This window comes from Tursiops truncatus, chromosome 4 (genome assembly GCF_011762595.2).
Source record: "Tursiops truncatus isolate mTurTru1 chromosome 4, mTurTru1.mat.Y, whole genome shotgun sequence".
NCBI lineage: Eukaryota > Metazoa > Chordata > Mammalia > Artiodactyla > Delphinidae > Tursiops > Tursiops truncatus.
The window spans coordinates 25,940,817-25,959,755 of NC_047037.1; the positions used below are offsets into that span (position 1 = coordinate 25,940,817).

General features: G+C 48.4%; 1 protein-coding gene across 12 annotated transcripts in view; it reads right to left on the reverse strand.

Annotated features, from left to right (window-relative positions):
• Positions 1 to 340: 340 nt before the first annotated feature.
• Positions 341 to 18,939, reverse strand: part of PXYLP1 (2-phosphoxylose phosphatase 1) — a 67,675-nt gene continuing 49,076 nt past the window's right edge. For 7 of the 12 annotated variants that reach the window (XM_019934266.3, XM_019934265.3, XM_073803762.1 and 4 more), the window contains 4 exons: positions 16,710 to 16,868; positions 15,226 to 15,352; positions 7,413 to 7,552; positions 341 to 2,719 (listed from right to left, as the gene is read on the reverse strand). In XM_019934266.3, the coding sequence (XP_019789825.1) occupies positions 1,782 to 2,719; positions 7,413 to 7,552; positions 15,226 to 15,352; positions 16,710 to 16,868 (1,364 nt within the window). In that variant the 3' untranslated portion in view covers positions 341 to 1,781. Of the gene's footprint in view, positions 2,720 to 7,412; positions 7,553 to 15,225; positions 15,353 to 16,709; positions 16,869 to 17,469; positions 17,730 to 18,939 lie in introns of all 12 variants that reach the window. The other 5 variants (XM_073803764.1, XM_073803767.1, XM_073803766.1 and 2 more) reach the window with 1 other exon arrangement.

The window sequence follows — 18,939 nt, forward strand, 5'->3', positions numbered from 1 at the left end:
AGAGCAGCGGTCCCCAACCTTTTTAGCACCAGGGACTGGTTTCGTGGAAGACAGTTTTTCCACGGACAGGGTGGGGGGATGGGGGATGGTGCAGGCGGTCATGTGAGCGATGGGGAGCCATGGGGAGCGGCAGGCGAAGCTTCCCTCGCCTTCCCGCAGCTCACCTCCTGCTGTGCGGCCAGTTCCTAACAGGCTGTGGTCCGTGGCCTGGGGGTTGGGGACCCCTGCTGTAGAGCTTTCTAATTTAAAATGCTTTTGTTTATTAAAAAAAAGATAAATTAAAAAAACATATGAACTCACTTGAAAGGAAATAGAGTGACTTACAGGTACAAACCATGAGTTGTGTGTACGAGTAATCTTCAAAAATTTATTAATAGAAACGGATGTATTCAAATGCAACACTGGACAAAAAACAAACAGAAAAGGCTGGAATACCAGCGACATCGGGGAATCTCACTTTATATTTCTTCGCACAGAACTAGCACCGTTTTAGTCAGAAATCACAGATTTAATTATAATTGCTTCTAATATATAAAATACCTTATAAAGATTATTTAACTATCTAGTAACAAACTTCTTCCAAAAACTTATTTAAAACTCAATTCAATGTACCATTTGAAACACGAAAATGGTTTAAAAATCGATCCAATTCTACTGCTCGTCGAAGGCAATGAGCCATAATTAGTTTTACTGGAAGAAAGTGCCTGAATTCAGCTTCTGGCTCCCTTCTAACCCCCAAGCAGATACAGTAAACTGAATATTTCAGAGGAATCAGAGCACATCTAAAACTCGTCTTAGAAAATATTTCCCTAGACTATAAAAATACTAAATGGAATACAAAAATTTCAGCATGTACAGCAAATAGACTACAGCAGACAAATATTTAAGACATACTCAGAACTATCTTATACCATCATCATCATGAACATCAAGGAATATTCTAATAATTTTTCTATGATTCATTTTGACTCAATGTTTATTTCCCCTCAAGTTGTGTTATAGTGTCGGATACAGACCAGATTCTGTGTTTCTAGCAGAAGTTACTGGAGGCACCACTGAATAATTCTGGGTATGCAACTGGTTCTCTCGCAAAGTGCTGAAAGTGCAATTGTAGTAGAGCCTAGCTTTCAGAACAGGGATCAGCAAACTACAGCCCTCGGGCCACACCTGGCCCAGTGCCTGTTCTGTGCGGCCTAGGAACACAGCCATGCTTATTCACTCACATGCTGTCTGTCGCTGCCTTCAAGTTACAAGAGCAGAATCGAGTAGCTGTGACAGATGCTATATGTGGCCTTTGGGTCCACAAGGTCTACAATATTTACTATTTGGCCCTTTACAGAAAAAGTTTGCCTACCCCTATTTTAGATAAATCACTCCAGGAAATTGTTCACTGAATAAGGACAAGGTAAGACTGTCCCAGATGAAGAAGCTTCTGGCTGAGGTTTGCTGGTTCCATCATACAGTACCAAGGCAGATCAGAAGAACACATATGTGGACTGGCAGCTTTGGGTACTGATGCATTGTTCTGGCATCCTAAGCAAAGTCTGGCTATGATAAAGTACCTTCCTTTCTCTGCGAACTGGCCATTGTGTACCAAGTAACTCAAGTACCCAATTACAGCAACATAGTCACTGTTCAACCCTAAATCTATGTGGCCCCCAAGCATGATTTCCGGCCTTTAAAAATCACCTTGTACCCTTAGCAACCAAAAGAACTAGAAGTGGACCTTTCCCATCCCTCTGTATTGGCATAGATTCTGTTAGCGCCGCACCACATACCTTTTAGGATCCTTCCCTGTGACACGCATCAAAATAATTAGTGCTACCACTACCCAGGGCCACGAACATGTCCCTTTTGACAAAGCGGACGAAGTTTTCGAGGGGGCACATGGGCTTGGGAGACCGCTTGTGGTGATCCTGGCAGAACGAGGTGTGGAACGTGACATCGACACCGTCGTAGAGAATCCGGACGGAGTGCTCGCCGGGCTTCTCTCTGTCTTGCCAGAGCTCAAAGATCAACCTGGCCGCGAACCTCGGGAACCTGGCTTCTGTAAGGCCCAAGGCACTGAGAATCGGGGCCAGAGTGACGTCGTGAGCAGAGGAGAGAGCAAAGAGCTCTTCCTTCCGGCCCTCTGCCGCGCGCCGCATGCGGCCCACGGTCTGGTTCAGGATGGGGTGGGCGCCCAGGAGCGCGTACCCCAGATACAGTTTCTTCTCCCGCCTCTCGCTCTCGTCCTCTATCTGATGCCTCTTGATCACCTTGAAGTGCTCCATGTTAACACAGCCATTCCTGGTGCAGGGGAAGCTGACGTTGTGGCAGAAGAGGCAGAGCATGGCGTCTATGGGGTTGGCGGCCCGGAGCTGCTTGGTGGAGGTGTCCACGATCCTGGCCATCTCCTCGTAGGTCCTCTCCAGCTGCCTGTTCTTCAAACGCAACAGGTACTGCCGACGCTGCTCCTTTTCTAGGTACTGGTTCCTCAGCGGGCAGTAGCAGTTCCCGGAGCAGAACAGAGCGCTGGGCTGGTGCCGGAAATAAATCTTCTTCCAGTCAAAATCTGGGAGAAAGCCATAAAGCAGAGCCAGCCCACTCTGCAGCGTCCGGCTTTTGCCAGTGGTCTCTAAGCGAAGCTGCTCTGTGGACCAGTCACTGGGCAGGAGTCTGTGTTTCTTCAGGTAGACGTCCCTCAGCAGCTGGCCATTCTGCAGATGCTGCACAACCCCTGAAACACAAGAGTGCCACACGCTTGCCTTGCTACCAGCTTAGCAGAAGGAACAGCATGGGGAGTCGAGGCCCGTCCAACTCTGGAATGCTTTAGACGGCGAACGATTACGTCCTCGAGCCTGGCCCCCAGTGCGTGGAAGCCCCGAGAACGGGCTCACGTCAGCGTGCCAAAGGAGCCCCTCAAGGTTATCCACAAAGGGACGAGCAGAGCGGGGCCCGGTCCTCTGGACCCACGCCTTTCTGGGAAGCACAAGGACCCTTTATCTGCCTTGATTCCTCCCTTCTGACTGGTCCCTCCCCTGGAGGAGGGATGTGACTGGCGGGGCTCAGAGGGTAGGAACGATCGTACTGGTGGACGTCTAGGAGGTAACTGGCAGGGGCCTAAGGAGAGCTTTCTCCCTCCTGTGCTGGGACAAATCATTCCTCGGTGTGCCCGGGGAGTTCATGGAAATCTGTCAGGCAAGGAGAACAAGTCACTTGCTGGCTGCCTAGTCCCCTCACCCTGGGGACGTCCCCTCCTTCACACCATCCTCCCTACTGTCCCAGCTGAAGGCTCTCTGCTCACCTTCTGGGTACATTCTGCCCAATCCTGCTAGGGCTTTACCTGCTCATCAGCAAGGATACTATCTCTGTATGGATCTGGAATGATCACCCAGATACTCAGAATATTTGGGGAAAAAAAAAAAAGCAAACTGCAGAACAGTATGTTTATTATGCTGCTTTTAAATAAAAATGAGGGGGAAATAAGAACGTGTATTGGCAGCTGTCTGTGTTTTGCACAGAAAATTTTGCGAGGATGCACAATGGTTACCTGGAGATGATAGGGGCACAGACATGGGGGGGGAGGTGGAACATGGGTAGGAGCGTGAATTTTAAGTTTACCCTTTAGTTGTCATAGTTTCGAACTACACACAGGAACTATACCACAGTATAGTATCTTGAAAAAAAAAAGGAAAAAACTGCAAAAGTCTTATCTTCGAGCAGGAGAAGGTGGTCCAAGATGAAAGCAAGCTCACCCTGCAGCCAACAGGATGTTGGGATGGAATTTCAGTGCAAGGTCTGCATTCTCCGAGAGTGTCAATCACAAGCAGGCCCTATGACCAGTAATGCCACTTATTCAGATGCCCGAATGGTTTGAAAAGCCCCACCACAAAGATGAGAAGACTTCAGGCTGAAATGCGTGAGACAGAGGGAACAGTGTTGGCCCAGGAAGGGGAATAGCTCAGGAAAAAAAAAAAAGAAGGATGTGTAGGTCCTACTTTGAATGAAGAGTATTGACAGCAGAATTCCCTGAGAGATCTGGGCTGGGGTAGGTCTTCGCATTTCCAAATGACCCGCATAAAGGGACCAGCCATGAGTGACAAACATCCAGAATGTGTGTCTGCCCCCGTTCCCCTCTGGGCCTACCCTGTATTCTGAGGCTATGTACGTTAAGGCTGGCGCGCTTACTGTGTGCCAACCTTTCTCCTTTAATCCTCACGAAAACCCAGCAAAGAAGGTATATTATCATTATCCCCCTTTTCCTTATTTTACAGATGAGGAAACTGAGGCCCAAGCCATTCACAGTTAAGACGTGGCCGAGCAGAACTCCAGCCCCTGCCCCAGCCCAACCTTGTGCTCACGTCACCTCCTCCCTACATGTTCCTGCAGAAACACTACCCATTCGGGGCTTCTCCTTCTCTCCAAACACGGCCTGCATCTTCATGCCTCTGTTCACGCCCTTCCCTTTCTCTTCCCAGTGAAATCCTCATCCTGGCTCCAATACTACCTTCTCTGTCTCCCTCCTCCTCCCCCGCTCCCCAGAGGTCCAATTAATCATTCCCTCCTGTTTGCACAGGCCGCTGGACCGCTAAGGCAACAGCTGCATACATTGAGCCTAGCATATGCTAGCACCGTGCTGGGCGCTTTACACATGCTGTCTACTGCAGCTTGCCACCAGCGCTGTCGGGAAGATGTTACGAGCCCCGTTTCACAGGTCTGTCTACTCCAAAACCCGTGTTTACTCTGTAAGAGCCTGCGACTCGCAGCAACACCCTCAGGGGTCTCCATGCGCTGTACCACTGCAGCTGCAGGTTCCTTTAGGACAGCACCTCAGTCATCCAGCCACCGCCCCTCCCCTACCTGCGGCAGCTGCCAAAGTATCTGGGACAGAGTAGGCACTTATGGTCAGTCGCATCTTACGCAGCTCCTGTGCGGTGCCCAAAGTGTGCCACTTACAAGTGATGATTCTAACAGCGATGTGAAATTTCAAATAGAAGATAAACGTGACCACTCAAAGAGAACGCGGGAATAGGAGCAAACAACCGCAAAAATGATTTCTAGGGTAACACTAATTTAGAAAATGATGATGATCACAGGCCAATGGGGAAGAAAGGTTAGAATGAATAGCTGCTCGATGCAGTTACCCTGACTTCCTAGCCAGCTGACGGACACTGAGCCTCAAGGACCCCGTCAGGTTCCCTCAGGAACTTGAACGTGTAAATTCATCTACACGTGGCTAGGACTGTCTCTGTTGACAGACACACAGCAAAACCACAGAGGTAGGGACAGACAGCTTCTTTATTGCTGGTACCAGTCTCTGAGGTCTGGTCATATTCTTGCCCTTAAGAGTCTGTGAGTCACCCTGAATCTTTATAATAAATGTCCTTTTTCCGCTTGAGTTGGTTTCTATTACTTGCAATCAGTGGTTCTAGACAAGCACGGTTCTGCCCTCAGGGAGGGTTTGGGTTATCACAATAATATGCGGAAGTACGTTCCCCCATCCCTCGTGGGTGGGGTCCAAGGGCCAGACAGTCTTCACAAGGAACTGTTTTCTGTTCCACGTAACTTTTGAATGTATAAGACATTCCCTCATGTGAAAACCCTGTTTAAATACTTCAATCTCAAATCTGGTCGTTTGTGTCTATAAACACAAAACCATTTTTGCATAACATTAACATCCACTGAATTTTCCAGAAATGCAATATAAATTAAGGGACACGTGTCTTTTGTTTTGATCACAACTTGCCAAAAAAATCATGTCCTGACACGGAGTAGTAGTCACCAATACACATCCCTTGATCAGTCTGCATTTGTAGCTGTGACACACATCAGTCTACACTGAAGTGCAAGCAATTGATCATTTCATCCTATTTTCTAACAAAGATGCGCTCAGGCATTTATGCTGAGGTATACAAAATTATGTAATAAATTAGCTTCCTGTTGTTTCTACTTCATATTACAATTAGGGTGCCTGACATAACTGTTTTTTAAAATTATGTATACAGAAAAGTTATACTCGAATTTCACTTCAGGATAGTTCAGGGAGCACCACAAAACACTTGTTAATAAAAGGGGGTGCTGGATCTGGTAGGAGGAGAACTCCTGTTTTAAACTAATGCAGAGCTTGTGCACGTGAACTAATTAGCAAAAGCTTTTGACAAAACTCCTTATTCAAGGCTAGTCCTCCAGAGACTTAAGCTCGCCCCACTCTGTCATTCTGTATCCCCAATAATAATGGCTTTCAAAACATGGCAAAACCAACAGGGCCAAGTACAGGACAGAGACCTTCCTTCCATCAAAGCTGAGGTCCTAAGATGCTGGTGGATCAAGAAACACAACGTGGCCAATCGGTCGCCTTGATTCCTCCAGAAAGGCTGGTGGCCACACAAAAGTCCTTTAAGGTCCCAGACTGAGGAAGTAGGAAGCTGGAACCTCTTAGGGGACCACCAGTTCCTTCTCGTACCGACAAAGGGGACCCCACTGTTAAATCACCAACCTACGCTGACAGTGAACTGGCAGCACAACAGTATGAACAGGGCTGCGGAGGGAGAGATGGGTTTCTGTGAGGAACACACAAGCCAGACAAACGCCATGCTCAGTGGGGCTCTGCCATTTGCGTGTCTCCCTGAGATCTGCTGCATTGAAACCTTTCAGCTGTTTTGTCTGAAGTAGCTAAGAACATGGGACTGGTTACATGAGTCATGGCCCATTCACAGTGGAATAATATGAAGCTGTCAGAAATGACGTTGTTGATGAACATTTATTGATAGGGAAAGATGATCTCAACATATTGTTAAGTGAAAAAGTAGGTTACACAACAGTGTTTAGGAAGATACCACCTGTGAGAATGAGTGTGTGTGTGTGTGTGTGTGTGTGTGCACGTGCACGCCCACGAGTGCATGCAGATATAAACACAGGAAGAAAGATTATTCATTTCTTTGGTGGGATTATGAGTGCTTTAAATTTTCTTCCTTTTGCTTAATTGTCTTTCCTGCTTTCTCTTCCATGAACATATATAGTTTTTGTAATAAGAAAAAAGGTTTTTTTTTTGCGGTACGTGGGCCTCTCACTGTTGTGGCCTCTCGCGTTGCGGAGCACAGACTCCGGACGCGCATGCTCAGCGGCCATGGATCACGGGACCAGCGCTCCGCGGCATGTGGGATCTTCCTGGACCGGGGCACGAACCCGTGTCCCCTGCATCGGCAGGCGGACTCTTAACCACTGTGCCACCAGGGAAGCCCAAAAGGTTGTTTTTAATATTTAGAAATCACATGTTGAATCAGATACCTTGGTGGGCACACAGCTGCTTGAGGTGCTGGCCCTACTCACCCCTGCGCCCGCAGCGTCTTTCCCAGGAGGCCCCGATACACGCGTCCGCCAAATACAAGAGCGGGTGGGAGACTGAGTCGGGGAGGGGCAGCCCCACATACCTGTCTGTGTGAGCTCTCCCATCTCACACAGCTGGTGGCTGGGATAAAGAGGCAGGGAGTGCAGGGGACTTTCGAAAGAGGCTCCAGATCCTTTGGACATGTGACTCACGAAAGCCTCCAGTTTAGGGTGATACGGTTTCCTAAAGAGGCAACACAGAGAGAGTTAGTGGTTAGCGTGCTCCAAAACCGTCCGTGACGATTTCAGCCTCAGCAAGCAGGATCCCAAGTGAGCCAAGACCTTTTTCACCCACAATAATAGTACAGTCCAGTTTCAAGGTTACCTGCCCGCTGCCACCTACACATAAAATCCCCACTCCGAAAGGCCAGCCCGAGACCCCGCCCTCCAGCAAAGTGCCCATCATCCTCAGCACCGTGGGAGTCAGCATTGACCTCATCCACCCGGTTCCCCAGGCCACCCCACTGCTGTCTCCCCCTCCAGGAGGCCACCAACCCCCGGACCCGAGGCAGCCAAGCCGAGGCTGCGGGTCCTCCTCAATTTCTCCCTCCCCTGCGCCCTGCACATGTGTCCTCCTGGGCTTCTCTGCCCCCCCCCCTGTATCCCTGCATCCCTGAGCAGGGTCTGCCTCAGTCAGCCTCTGTCTGGATGGCATGGGCCCCTCCTTGGCCTGCCTGCAGTCACCTCTTGCCTCCTCCACAGCCAGTGAGGTCGACGTAGAAGGCAACCCCGACTGTCACTGCTCTTCCACGGTGCCAGCTTCCCAAGAAGCCACGCACAGCCGTCAGTCTACTCTGGCCCTGCCTCACGTTGAGGCCCAGGGTTCCCTAATGCTGTGCTCTGGCCACGCACAGCATCTGCCTTCTGTGGGCCCTGCACACCTGTTCTTTCATGCTTCCAAGACTTTCCACATGCTGCCTCTTCCTCCTAGAAAATGCATCCCGACCTTCACTGGGGTAACCCTTAATCCTTAACTTATGTGACCTCTGGAAAATCTCCTGTGAAGAAAATTAACTGATTAAGATAACCCAGATCTCCACAGCTCACTACGCAATTTGCACATATGGTATCTCACTGCATGTGGGGTGGGGACGAATAGTGAAAAAACAAAACAACACACCAGGTTATTCATGAGATCTGACATTACTTACATTTCTGCCATGAAGTACACACGGTAAATCAAGATTTATTGTTCTAGTCACTAAGACACAATTTCCCTGAATAATGAAATGACCCATTAATATATACACATTTTCTCTGAATAATGAGATGACCTATGAGTATACACACCTTTTCTTTAAATAATGAAATGGCCTATGAACGTTTATACATTTCCAGCTGAACAGAGGTGGACAGATAGAGTAGTTCCCGACTAAACTAAATCAGCACGAAAAGAAGCAAAGATAAATGGTTTAACGGCAGACCCCCGCTGTCTGAGAGCCTAATTAGCTCTGGCAGTGTTTTACAATGGCTGCCAAAATGGGTTTATCTTTCAAAAACATAAAGCTAAAAAAATAATCCATTCCAGAAATATGTTTTAAAATTAGAGGATGCTAATCCTGACATACAGTATATAGTCTAATAAATCACCCTGGATTGCTATAGGGCATTATGGCTTTCCATAAAAACAGAGAATGTGTTATTCTCCCTGAGGCTAAAACACATAAATATCTGCAAACTGTGAAATAGAATGTCCAGACTGATGATGAGGCCGCCAAAACAAATCCACATAAACAAAGGCTATCCACCAACAGGAGTCAAATGTTCTGCTCCGGGCCATTATTTCAGGTTGGTGATGTTTGAGGAGCTAAGAAAAGCTTTGCTACCAGTTTTAGAAATGAAATTTCACTCCTGGAAGTTTTCAGGGAATCTGACTCCTTAATGGTGCATTAATATCTAACTGTATTCATGGAAACTCGTTTTTGATATGGAAAGATGACGATTCGTGGAAGAAAAACTTCACTTACGGAAGAGAATAACAAAAGACTTTTAATCAGGAAGAGGACCAGGTAACCTGAGTCCCTGGGCCTGTCCTGGATCTGAATGACCAGACCCTGAGGCAGGAGACAGACGGGCCCCAGGCTGAGCAGCTGAAGTCTGTCCCCTGTGGACAGATACTCCAAGATAAAGACAATGGTGGGAGCCAGGAGGAGATGAGTCCTGCCGAGATCAAAGATAAAGAGACCACATATTTCTCATTCTGGAGGTCAAGGAGACCCCCAAGCTACGCTTGTGCAGAAAGGATCCTCAGGGGAGGGGGTGCTAGACCATAATATGTTCTGTCAACTTCTCAGGGAACCTAGCGCCCGAGTCCATCTTGGCTAAAAGATGCAAGTGCACCCAGGGTAGGGCCCTGAGCCAGACGAGATATGGACTCAAAGCCAGACAAAGCAAGATGATTGGAAACGCAGAACTGCCTCCATATAAGTGATTTAACCCACCCCAAAAGCCCACAGCTCTCTTTCTCTCTCTCTGAGCCCGCCCGTGCTTTCTCCGCGCATATCTTCTCTCCTGATAAACACTTTACTTGCCTCACTACTTTTTGTCTCTTTGCTGAATTCTTTCTTCAAAGCAGGCCAGGGCAGCACTGTGGCCTGGGTTCGATCCCCGGTCAGGCAACTGAGATTCCCACTTCAAGCTGACACAGTCAAAGCCACCCGAGATTAGTCCCGCCTACTGCATCTACTGCTCCATCCCTGCAGTGGAGAGGGTACCCAGCGCATGGTAAATACCTCAGAAGCACACGGAAATGATTTCAACTGGGAAGTGCCCCAACCTTCGATGCTTCAAGAGAAGTCCAAGCCTTTTTAATCTGTAGCAACGAATATGGCAAGTTCCCACAGTGTTTATTAAAGTATCCAGATTTTGATGGAAATATTAAAAATAAAGGCTGTTGTGAGTGAGACTGTTACTTGTAACAGACTCTCTTTGACCAGATTTTCATCTCCTCTGAACCCTCTTCCCATCCAAGCCTTGACCTCTGGACTTTCATTTTCTTTCGATTTATATCTGTCTTTGCATTGCCCGTTTTCAGCAAAAATCCTGCTAAGTCTGTTTAGCCAGACTCTCCCACTTTTGATATCTGATCACCCTTGATACGTGATCAAACTCCTCACCCCCGGTGGTATCTGATCACCCTGGTCTGCCTTCAGCAAGAGTCCCGTGGAGTGAGTTTAGCCAGAACCCCCTGACCCCTGATGTCTCCTCATAGTAATTCCCCATCCACTGACCCACACCCTGCTCCTGGGCTATAAAACCCCACTTGTCCATGCTGTATTTTGGAACTGAGTCCAGTTCTACCCTTCTGCATTAACTCCTGAATGAGATCTGTTTTTACCACTTTATCTGTTCTCTGGCTCTGTTTTTTCTTTAACAGCTATATACTAAAATCTATCCTCCTCTTCTTGGCAACTTGGTTAGAGCCCATTTCTGAAGTCCTAGTGGTCAGGCAGAGCCACGTGACTAAGTATTCTCCAGTGGAATGGAAGGATGTATGCCAGTCTGTGTTTAGGCTTTCAGATCACGGGCGTGCCCCCTTCACACTCTCTCCCTTCCTTCTGGCCGCTATTCAGGCACTGCAGCAACCCAGGTTCAGTCACTTAGACATGCCTAGGGCATGGTGGAAGCAACAACCTGGAAGGAACCTGGGGCCCTGAATGACCAGGCAAAGCCAAGTTATACAACCTGGAACACTCATCTCAGACCTTCCTGCAAGAGATAAACTTCTATTATCTAAGGCAATGCATTCTTGGTTCTCTTTTTTATTTTTTGGGCGCACCACGCAGCTTGTGGTTCACGGACCAGGGATTGAATCCAGGCCCACAGCAGTGAAAATGCCAAGTCCTAACCACTAGACCACCAGGGAATTCCTCCTTGGTTGTCTTTATTATAACAGCATGCAGCCTAGCCTTACCCTGACCAACACAGAAATGATTATATCTGTGATGATGAATTTTTCTTCAGGAAAAACCCACGTTACTGTATTCTCATTGGAAATCTATTTTCATATTGAAAATGGAGAGAACCAGCAGTGCTACCATCTTAAGCCTTCAAACCATTCACTTCAGAGGTCTTGTTTACATTTTTATATGCATTTTTCACACCTATTTATGCCACAAAGCATACGTGGAACCCCAAGGCTCATCTACACACCTGTAAGAAAACTTATTGTGCTTTAGCCATAATCTGAGCAACTACTGAGTTCTGTACAGATCATTAAGACGAGCAGAGAAGAGGTATAAGACCAGTGACACTGTTACCAGGAAACACAATTCAAAAAAGCTTATATGGCTAGAAACCATAACAAGTTCATAGCATGGATTTTTACAATTTATGCTAATTAAAGAATTTATTATTTTATATTATTAATAAAACAAAATTCTAAAAAGATAAACTTAGTATACCTTTCTCAGTCTTTAGCTTTCTGGACCTTTTCGTTCTGTTTGAGGTGATTACCCACCCCCTCCCCCTTCCTGAAACTCTGCTTCCTCAGCTCTCATAACATCACTCTCCTGCCTCCTTCCTGTTGCAACTTCTCCATCTCCTCCTGGGACCCGCCTTTCTCTCCGTGCTGTAATTGGCTGGTGCTCGTATAGGGCTCTGTTTTTGGCCCTTACCTCACTCCACAGGCTCTGTATGTGATGCCGTTCAAGTCCACAGCTTCGGCTGCCGTCTACATGCTAAACTCTCAAGTCAACCTCTACCTCCCGGCCAGACAACGTTCCTGAGCCCCACGACTACTCACGAGGAGGCAGCTTCCACTACAAAGACTCTGAGAGTCGTGGAAGGTGTCCTTAGGAAGGGAAACACTGGGGTGTCCGGCTCCTGCTGGTTCAGCTCACTGCACGCCCGCCGCCAGCCCAGACAGTGTCCTTCACCAGACGGGAGTAATGGGCACAATTCAGGACGCTCCGCCTTTGAGGAGGCCATAAAAATTAGTAATTCGTGAAGCCGAACTGGCACCTGGGAAGGCAGCAGGCACAGCTGGTGACCCAGATCCCACAGTCCCAGGGGGTTCAGAGGCCCAGAGTGGGTCCCCTTAGCTGGGGGTCCTGCTCACTCTTACACTAAATGTGCGTTTATAATGACAAGTCAACTTCTATTGTTATAAAAGATGGAATTCATTAAATGCCATTAATTAATTAAACATGCATACTCCACCCACTTTCTATAAACGATTCAAAGTAGCTCCTAAAAACACAGAATGTATTTGTATGAAATAGAACTAGACCAAAAGACCAAGGCCAGGGGGAAATGAGGCAGAGGCAGCGGGGGCAGCTGGTCCCCAGGAACTGCACATCTCAGCTGGGAGCTCCAGAAGTGGCCCCGTCAGGGCTGTGGCAGAACGAGGGACCCCGGGACCCGACCTGGCCCTGTGACCACGACCACTCAGAGAGGAAAAGAGGCCGGGCCTGGGAGATTCCAGGCTGCTTTGGTAAATGAAACACCATTTCTCAAGCTCTCAGTGGGAACCAGGCTCTCAGCGCTTTACTCCATCACCTTAGTAGACTTCACGAGGATGTTTTAGGGGAGGTACGGTAAGTCCCCTACATACGAACCTCCGAAGTTTTCAAAGACGCGAACGTACGTTCGCATGTCCGATCACGTAAGTTAGTTCACGTGTCTGGTGTCATCTGTAAAACTTGGGTACCTCGGCTAACTCTGTTGGACTTACGAACAAACTGGACTTACAGACGCGTTCTCAGAATGGAACTTGTTTGTATGCAGGGGACTTACCGTATTACTATCCACATGCTCTCAGACAGAATACTGAGGCTCAGAGAGGTAAAGGGATTTGCCCTACATCAAACCGGTGACAACGGCCTCAGAGGATTTCATGGTCAAGACTCAAATCTCCTATGATAGATACACGATAGGCAATGATGACCTGTGATTCTCACTGGGCTCCTGAATTCATTCTGCAACCAACCCAGTCCAACAACTATTACATGCCAGGCTCGGGCTGGGCACCAGTGATATGGAAGGTATAAGACTCAGTGCCCTGAGGGGCCGGTGGTGCAGGCAGAGCACAGACAACGATGCTGAGAGGACAAGTCATAGAGCACCAGCAGGCCCACTGGAGGCCTGCACGCCGCCCGGCGGCCCTGCCCACTGGGCCCTTCCCTGGGAAGAGCCAGGTGGCCCTCGAGGCCTCGCGGGGCTCAGGGACCTCTCCAGCAACAGCAGACTGGCCTCGGGGGGCAGACCCATTCTCACGCCTGGGTACCCGAAGCCCAGCCAGAGAAAGGGGAGTAGAAGCTGCGAGCTGCCGGCTGAAGCGTGGTACCTCCCACAAAGCCCTTGAGGCTGCTCTGGGTCCGGCCAGCTCAGCGGCCTAGTGGCCCGCCTGTCCCTGGGCTGTTCAAAGTCCTGTACAACGGCAGGACTGTGCCAGTTGTTAACATGCTGACACTCTGCTGCGCCCGAAGGAGCAAAGCCACTCCCCCCAGCTGCCCTCCCTGTGTCCTCCCGCCACCCTGGATGCTCCAGCCCAGAAACTAAAGGGCTAATACCCAGCACAGCAAGTGGCCTCCACCCTTGCCTAGTCCTAAGCCAGTTAAGGTCTGGTCGTTAAGTATTCTGTTCTGAGATTCTTCCCTACGTCCCCCTTTCTCAGGTTGACTGAGGCAGTGGTGGTGCCTGATACAAGCAGAGAATCCCTGCTGACGCACTGGGAGAGGTCTCCTAGAAGGCGTACCATCTCAGGGGGCCTCGAAGGAGCTCTGGAAGGGGGCCAGCAAGCCAAACGGCAGGTGCAAAGGCCTGCTGAACACAGAAAAGGCCTGCTGAACACAGAAAAGAAGACGTAAATCCCCAGGCTGCGAGGCTCGTGGCCTCCAGCAGGAAATGAAAGCCTAGAGTCACATGGTATTTCGTGATGTTTTTACATAAAATGGTTCACTTCATCTTCCCCTTGATATTAGACAGCAAGAAGGCTGAGATGCAAAGGGTTAACCTGGAATTCCCGGGTCCACACTGCAGTCCACTGTGAAGGGACAGCCTGGCTGCAGGGCTGCAATCCATGGCTCCACCAGGCTGGCGCTGCTGGGGCGGGCTGGCACCCAAGGCATTCCATCAAAAGAACGTCATCCCCACAGAGCACTTCCCCCGCCTCCGCTCCTCATTCAGTAAACTCTGCTTGGGAGGTTATGCGTCCCCTGACACATTTGCTGAGGCCTGGCCCATCACTTTATTGCTAACTGTGCCTCTCATTGTAGAGCCATGCCATGTCCACATGCACAATTTCTACTCTCTTTTCAAGTATTTTTCATCGTAAGGGCTCTCAACCAAGGGCAGGCTGTCCCTACTCCTGTGAAGAATGAAAAGGTTGAAATAAAGGTCTTCCGGTTGTGGCTTTGCAACTGGTAATGTGCATCTCCTTATCAACCCACTTATTCCTCACCCCATCCCTGTCCGGTCAGCAGCGTTATCCCCATTTTAGACACAGAAGGCTGAGGCTCAGAGAGCCTAAGGGACATACCTGCTCCCCTCAATGGAACGGCCACGCCAGGGTCCGAGGACTCCTAACCCAGTGCTCACTGCACCCCGTCCCAGTTGTTTCTCAAACTGAAGAATAGCAGGGTGGGAGACTGCAGATAGCAGGCTGGCCTGGGCTGAAATCTCAGTTTATCTGCTGTGTGGCCTTAGGCAGGTGTTCTCACGTCTCTGGGCCTCTATCCTCTCAACTGTGAAATGGGATTCCCCTGCAGGAGTGTTCTGACGATCAGACTCCTGGCAAGCCGTACTCACTGGACAAGTGTAGGCCACTCCCCGATTCTGTAATTCTCCGGTCAGCCTTTTAATTTCAACAGAGGCAACAGATTCTTGAAAATGGCTTTTAGGAAAACTGCAACTTACCTGTTAGCCACCAGAGTGCAGTCAATTTCTGGGCGCTTCGTTTTGGGAATGACATACAGGGGGTACCTGTCCCCGTGTCGAATGAACACATGCACTGAGACCAGCTTAAAATGATGCGGAGCGTGACCTGCGAGAGAGAAGCACACTGTCTGGTTATCACCCAGGAGATGTCCATCCCTTTGACCTCGCAGAGGAGGGGAGGGGTGACCGTGGTGGAAGGGTGCTGAGCTGGGTGGGAGGCCTCTGACCAGCCTCACCGGGCAGGGCACAGGAACGTGAGAGGGCTGCTTATGCCCCAGCCCCCTGGAAGTCATGGGGAGGCTCTGGGGTGTGGTGGGGGTCACCTGACCTCCAGTGAAACGTGGGCAAGACTATTCATGTAATGGATAAAGAAGATGTGGCACATATATACAATGGAATACTACTCAGCCATAAAAAGGAACGAAATTGAGCTATTTGTAGTGAGGTGGATGGACCTGGAGTCTGTCATACAGAGTGAAGTAAGTCAGAAAGCGAAAGACAAATACCGTATGCTAACACATATATATGGAATCTAAGAAAAAAAAAAGGTCATGAAGAACGTAGAGGCAGGACAGGAATAAAGATGCAGACGTAGAGAATGGACTTGAGGACACGGAGGGGGAGGAAGGGTAAGCTGGGACGAAGTGAGAGAGTGGCATGGACATATATACACTACTAAATGTAAAATAGATAGCTAGTGGGAAGCAGCTGCATAGCACAGGGAGGTCAGCTCGGTGCTTTGTGTCCACCTAGAGGGGTGGGATAGGGAGGGTGGGAGGGAGACGCAAGAGGGAGGGGATATGGGGATATATGTATACATATAGCTGATTCACTTTGTTATGCAGCAGAAACTAACACAACATTGTAAAGCAAAAAAAAGACTATTCATGTAGCCTCACACACATCCACAGACTAGGGGAGGCCCACAGAAGTACTGGAAACAATGACTTCTGCTTTAAATCTCACTCTCGTAAAACACAGCAGGCCACAAACAGATAAATATTCAACATCGTTCTTTGATACACTTTCAACAAAGCAAAACTCAACATAGAAATCATATTTTCCTACACCTTCACTTCAAGACACCAGCAGGGCATGCTGTGGAGGTCCTAAGCCTAGAGAGAGCCCGCCCGGGAAAGGAGTTAGCTGAGGATGACACCCTAGGGCCAGCCAAGGCCACCTTTCCATCTCACTGCTGTCTCACTGATAATCAGGATGATGGCAAACATTTGTGGAGGGCTCATCATGAGCCTCGTGCTGCTCAAAGAGGTCACTTAATCCTCCCAGCAGCGCTGTGAGGAGGGACGGCAAGTTATGCCCATTTTACAGACAAGGAAACTAAGACCTGGAAACTCATTCAAGGACACAGCCTGGTGGCAACTGCAAGCTTTGGGCCCTAGCCGTCTAGCTCCTTAGATGCTGGTTGAAGATGGTACCACGCTGGGCAGCGCAGCCAGGCCTACCTTCCATGCTGCGCTCGGCCACACGTGGAATGTTGCAGTACAAAAGGGCTTCGTAAACGGGGTCCGTCACGGGGGGCTCCGTCACCGGGTCAGGCATGATCCTCTTTCGATTCTTGCCAGTGACTCCATTCTTAGCTGCCGACACTGGGATCAGGTGGACTGCAGAGAAAGCAAAGCAGGTCACGACACACATGGTCCTGGGCGGGGGGCGGCGATAGGGTGCACAGGCCAGCTAGACAGGCCCAGAGGGCAGCTGGATTTTCACCGTAACTATAGACTCCCTCAGAATTAGGCTGGACTTCAATGTAGCAAAAAGTCAGCTTCAACTGTTTCTTGAGCCCCCTCCAAGCCCTGCCTCTTTCTCTCAATGCCATTATCCTTTCCTTATCAGTAATTATCTACGCAACACCAGGTGGGCCCCCCAGAGAGAGGGGGCCTTACCCATGGTGGTAAAGGAAGAACTTACACACTAACTTCATGCAACCCGATTACTTCATTCTGAACAGCCTCTGAATTCTGGTAAATACTAAGGAGGAAAACCATCACCTATTGAGTGCCTATAAAGTGCTGGACAGGTGTCTGACGTATCTCATTTAATATCATCTGCTTTGCACTTTGTGGGCCCCTGAGCCCAAGCACAGGCATTCGCTCATTAATCCTCAAGAGACCACTTTACAGAGCAGAGAGCCAGGGGTCCAAGGGGAGGCTGAGACAGCTGCCCAAGGTGTACACGGTGGATGGAAAGCCATCTCAAGCTCACCTCTCTGCCTCCAGACCAGGTTCTCCCCCACCGTCTGCTGGACCTGCAGTCTGTTCTGTTTGTCCATCTACTGCTCTTTCTGTTGGTGAACCACTCCTTCCCTCGCATGTGGTTCGGGTGAACTGTCAATCACATCGTCCTGCCTCCTTGAGAGAGGTACACTACACACACGGGGAAAGGGGCTCCTTTTCTCCCGGACGCTGATCTCTAAGAATGGAAACCTGGGGCTGCCCCAGCCATCTGTCGCTCATGGGCAGCCTCTGCAGTGGAAGAAAATGAGGCTAAGTAGAGATAAGCCAGACCAACAAATGAAGAGAGTTATCAGAAAGAGGAAGGAAGACCTGAGGACATCCACCCTTCGAGCCCCTGGGTCCAGAGGTGGTCAAAGTGTCCATCAGACGTTCCAGTTCTGTAAGTTGAGAAAGTCGTCTTATTTCAGCTAGTTTGAGTTGGGTTTCTGTTACTTTCAACGAAATGAGTCCTGGTTCATACACTTTATCAATTATTTATAAGCAGATGTAAGTCTATCTTCTGGGTCAGTGGTCCCCAGTCTTTCTAAGAGTTCCCAATTTGGAGCTCCCTACAAAATAACAGTTGGACTTTTAGCATCGCCAACTGAGGAAATACACAGAAATAGGTGTGCCCATGAATCATTTAACTTCTAAAAGGCTTATTAATCATCATATAATATATATGCATACATTTGAACGACAGCTAAAACAGGGCCCAATCCCCCGTCTAAGTCCACTTAAATTCCCTAGCTACTCCTACGAATTCTTCTGTAAATATTTAAAACTTCCCTTTGGCAAACAGATGTCATAAACAAAAGTAAAAGATAAGCAATCCACTGAGAGGGAAATATTTGCAACATATATTACAAGTTATTAATATCCAAAGTGCACAGATCTACAACTGAAAAATCAATAAAGGATATAAGCAGGCTAATTAAAGAAAAATAAATACCAATGGCAATAAACACATGAAAAAATGTTCAACATTATACCTACTTAAAGAAATACAAAATAAAACAATAGGATATGATTCACCCCCACCTCACCAGACTAAAAATTCACATTTTAACAATAATATCAGTACTGGCAAGGGCGTGAAACCTACATTTCCATATACTGCAAGTGAGAGGAAACTGGAAGGACTCTTCGGAAGAAGTATTTGGCAGTCGCCACTAAAACGTTACATGTGCTTTAGCCATGACCCCATTATTCTACCTCTTGGAATCTATTCGACAAAGATGTCAATTCCCATCACCAAGACGTATGGCCAGAGAGATTCACTGCAGCGCTGTTTATAACAGCAACAAAAAAAGGGAAATGAACTAAATATCTTTCATCAGCAGAACAGAATGTTACATCCACAGTGGAATATTCTGCCACAGTTAAAAAGAATGGAAAAGCATCAAAGATAAATGCAGTGAATAAGCCAAGTCACTGGATATCTATACAAGCCTTTTTG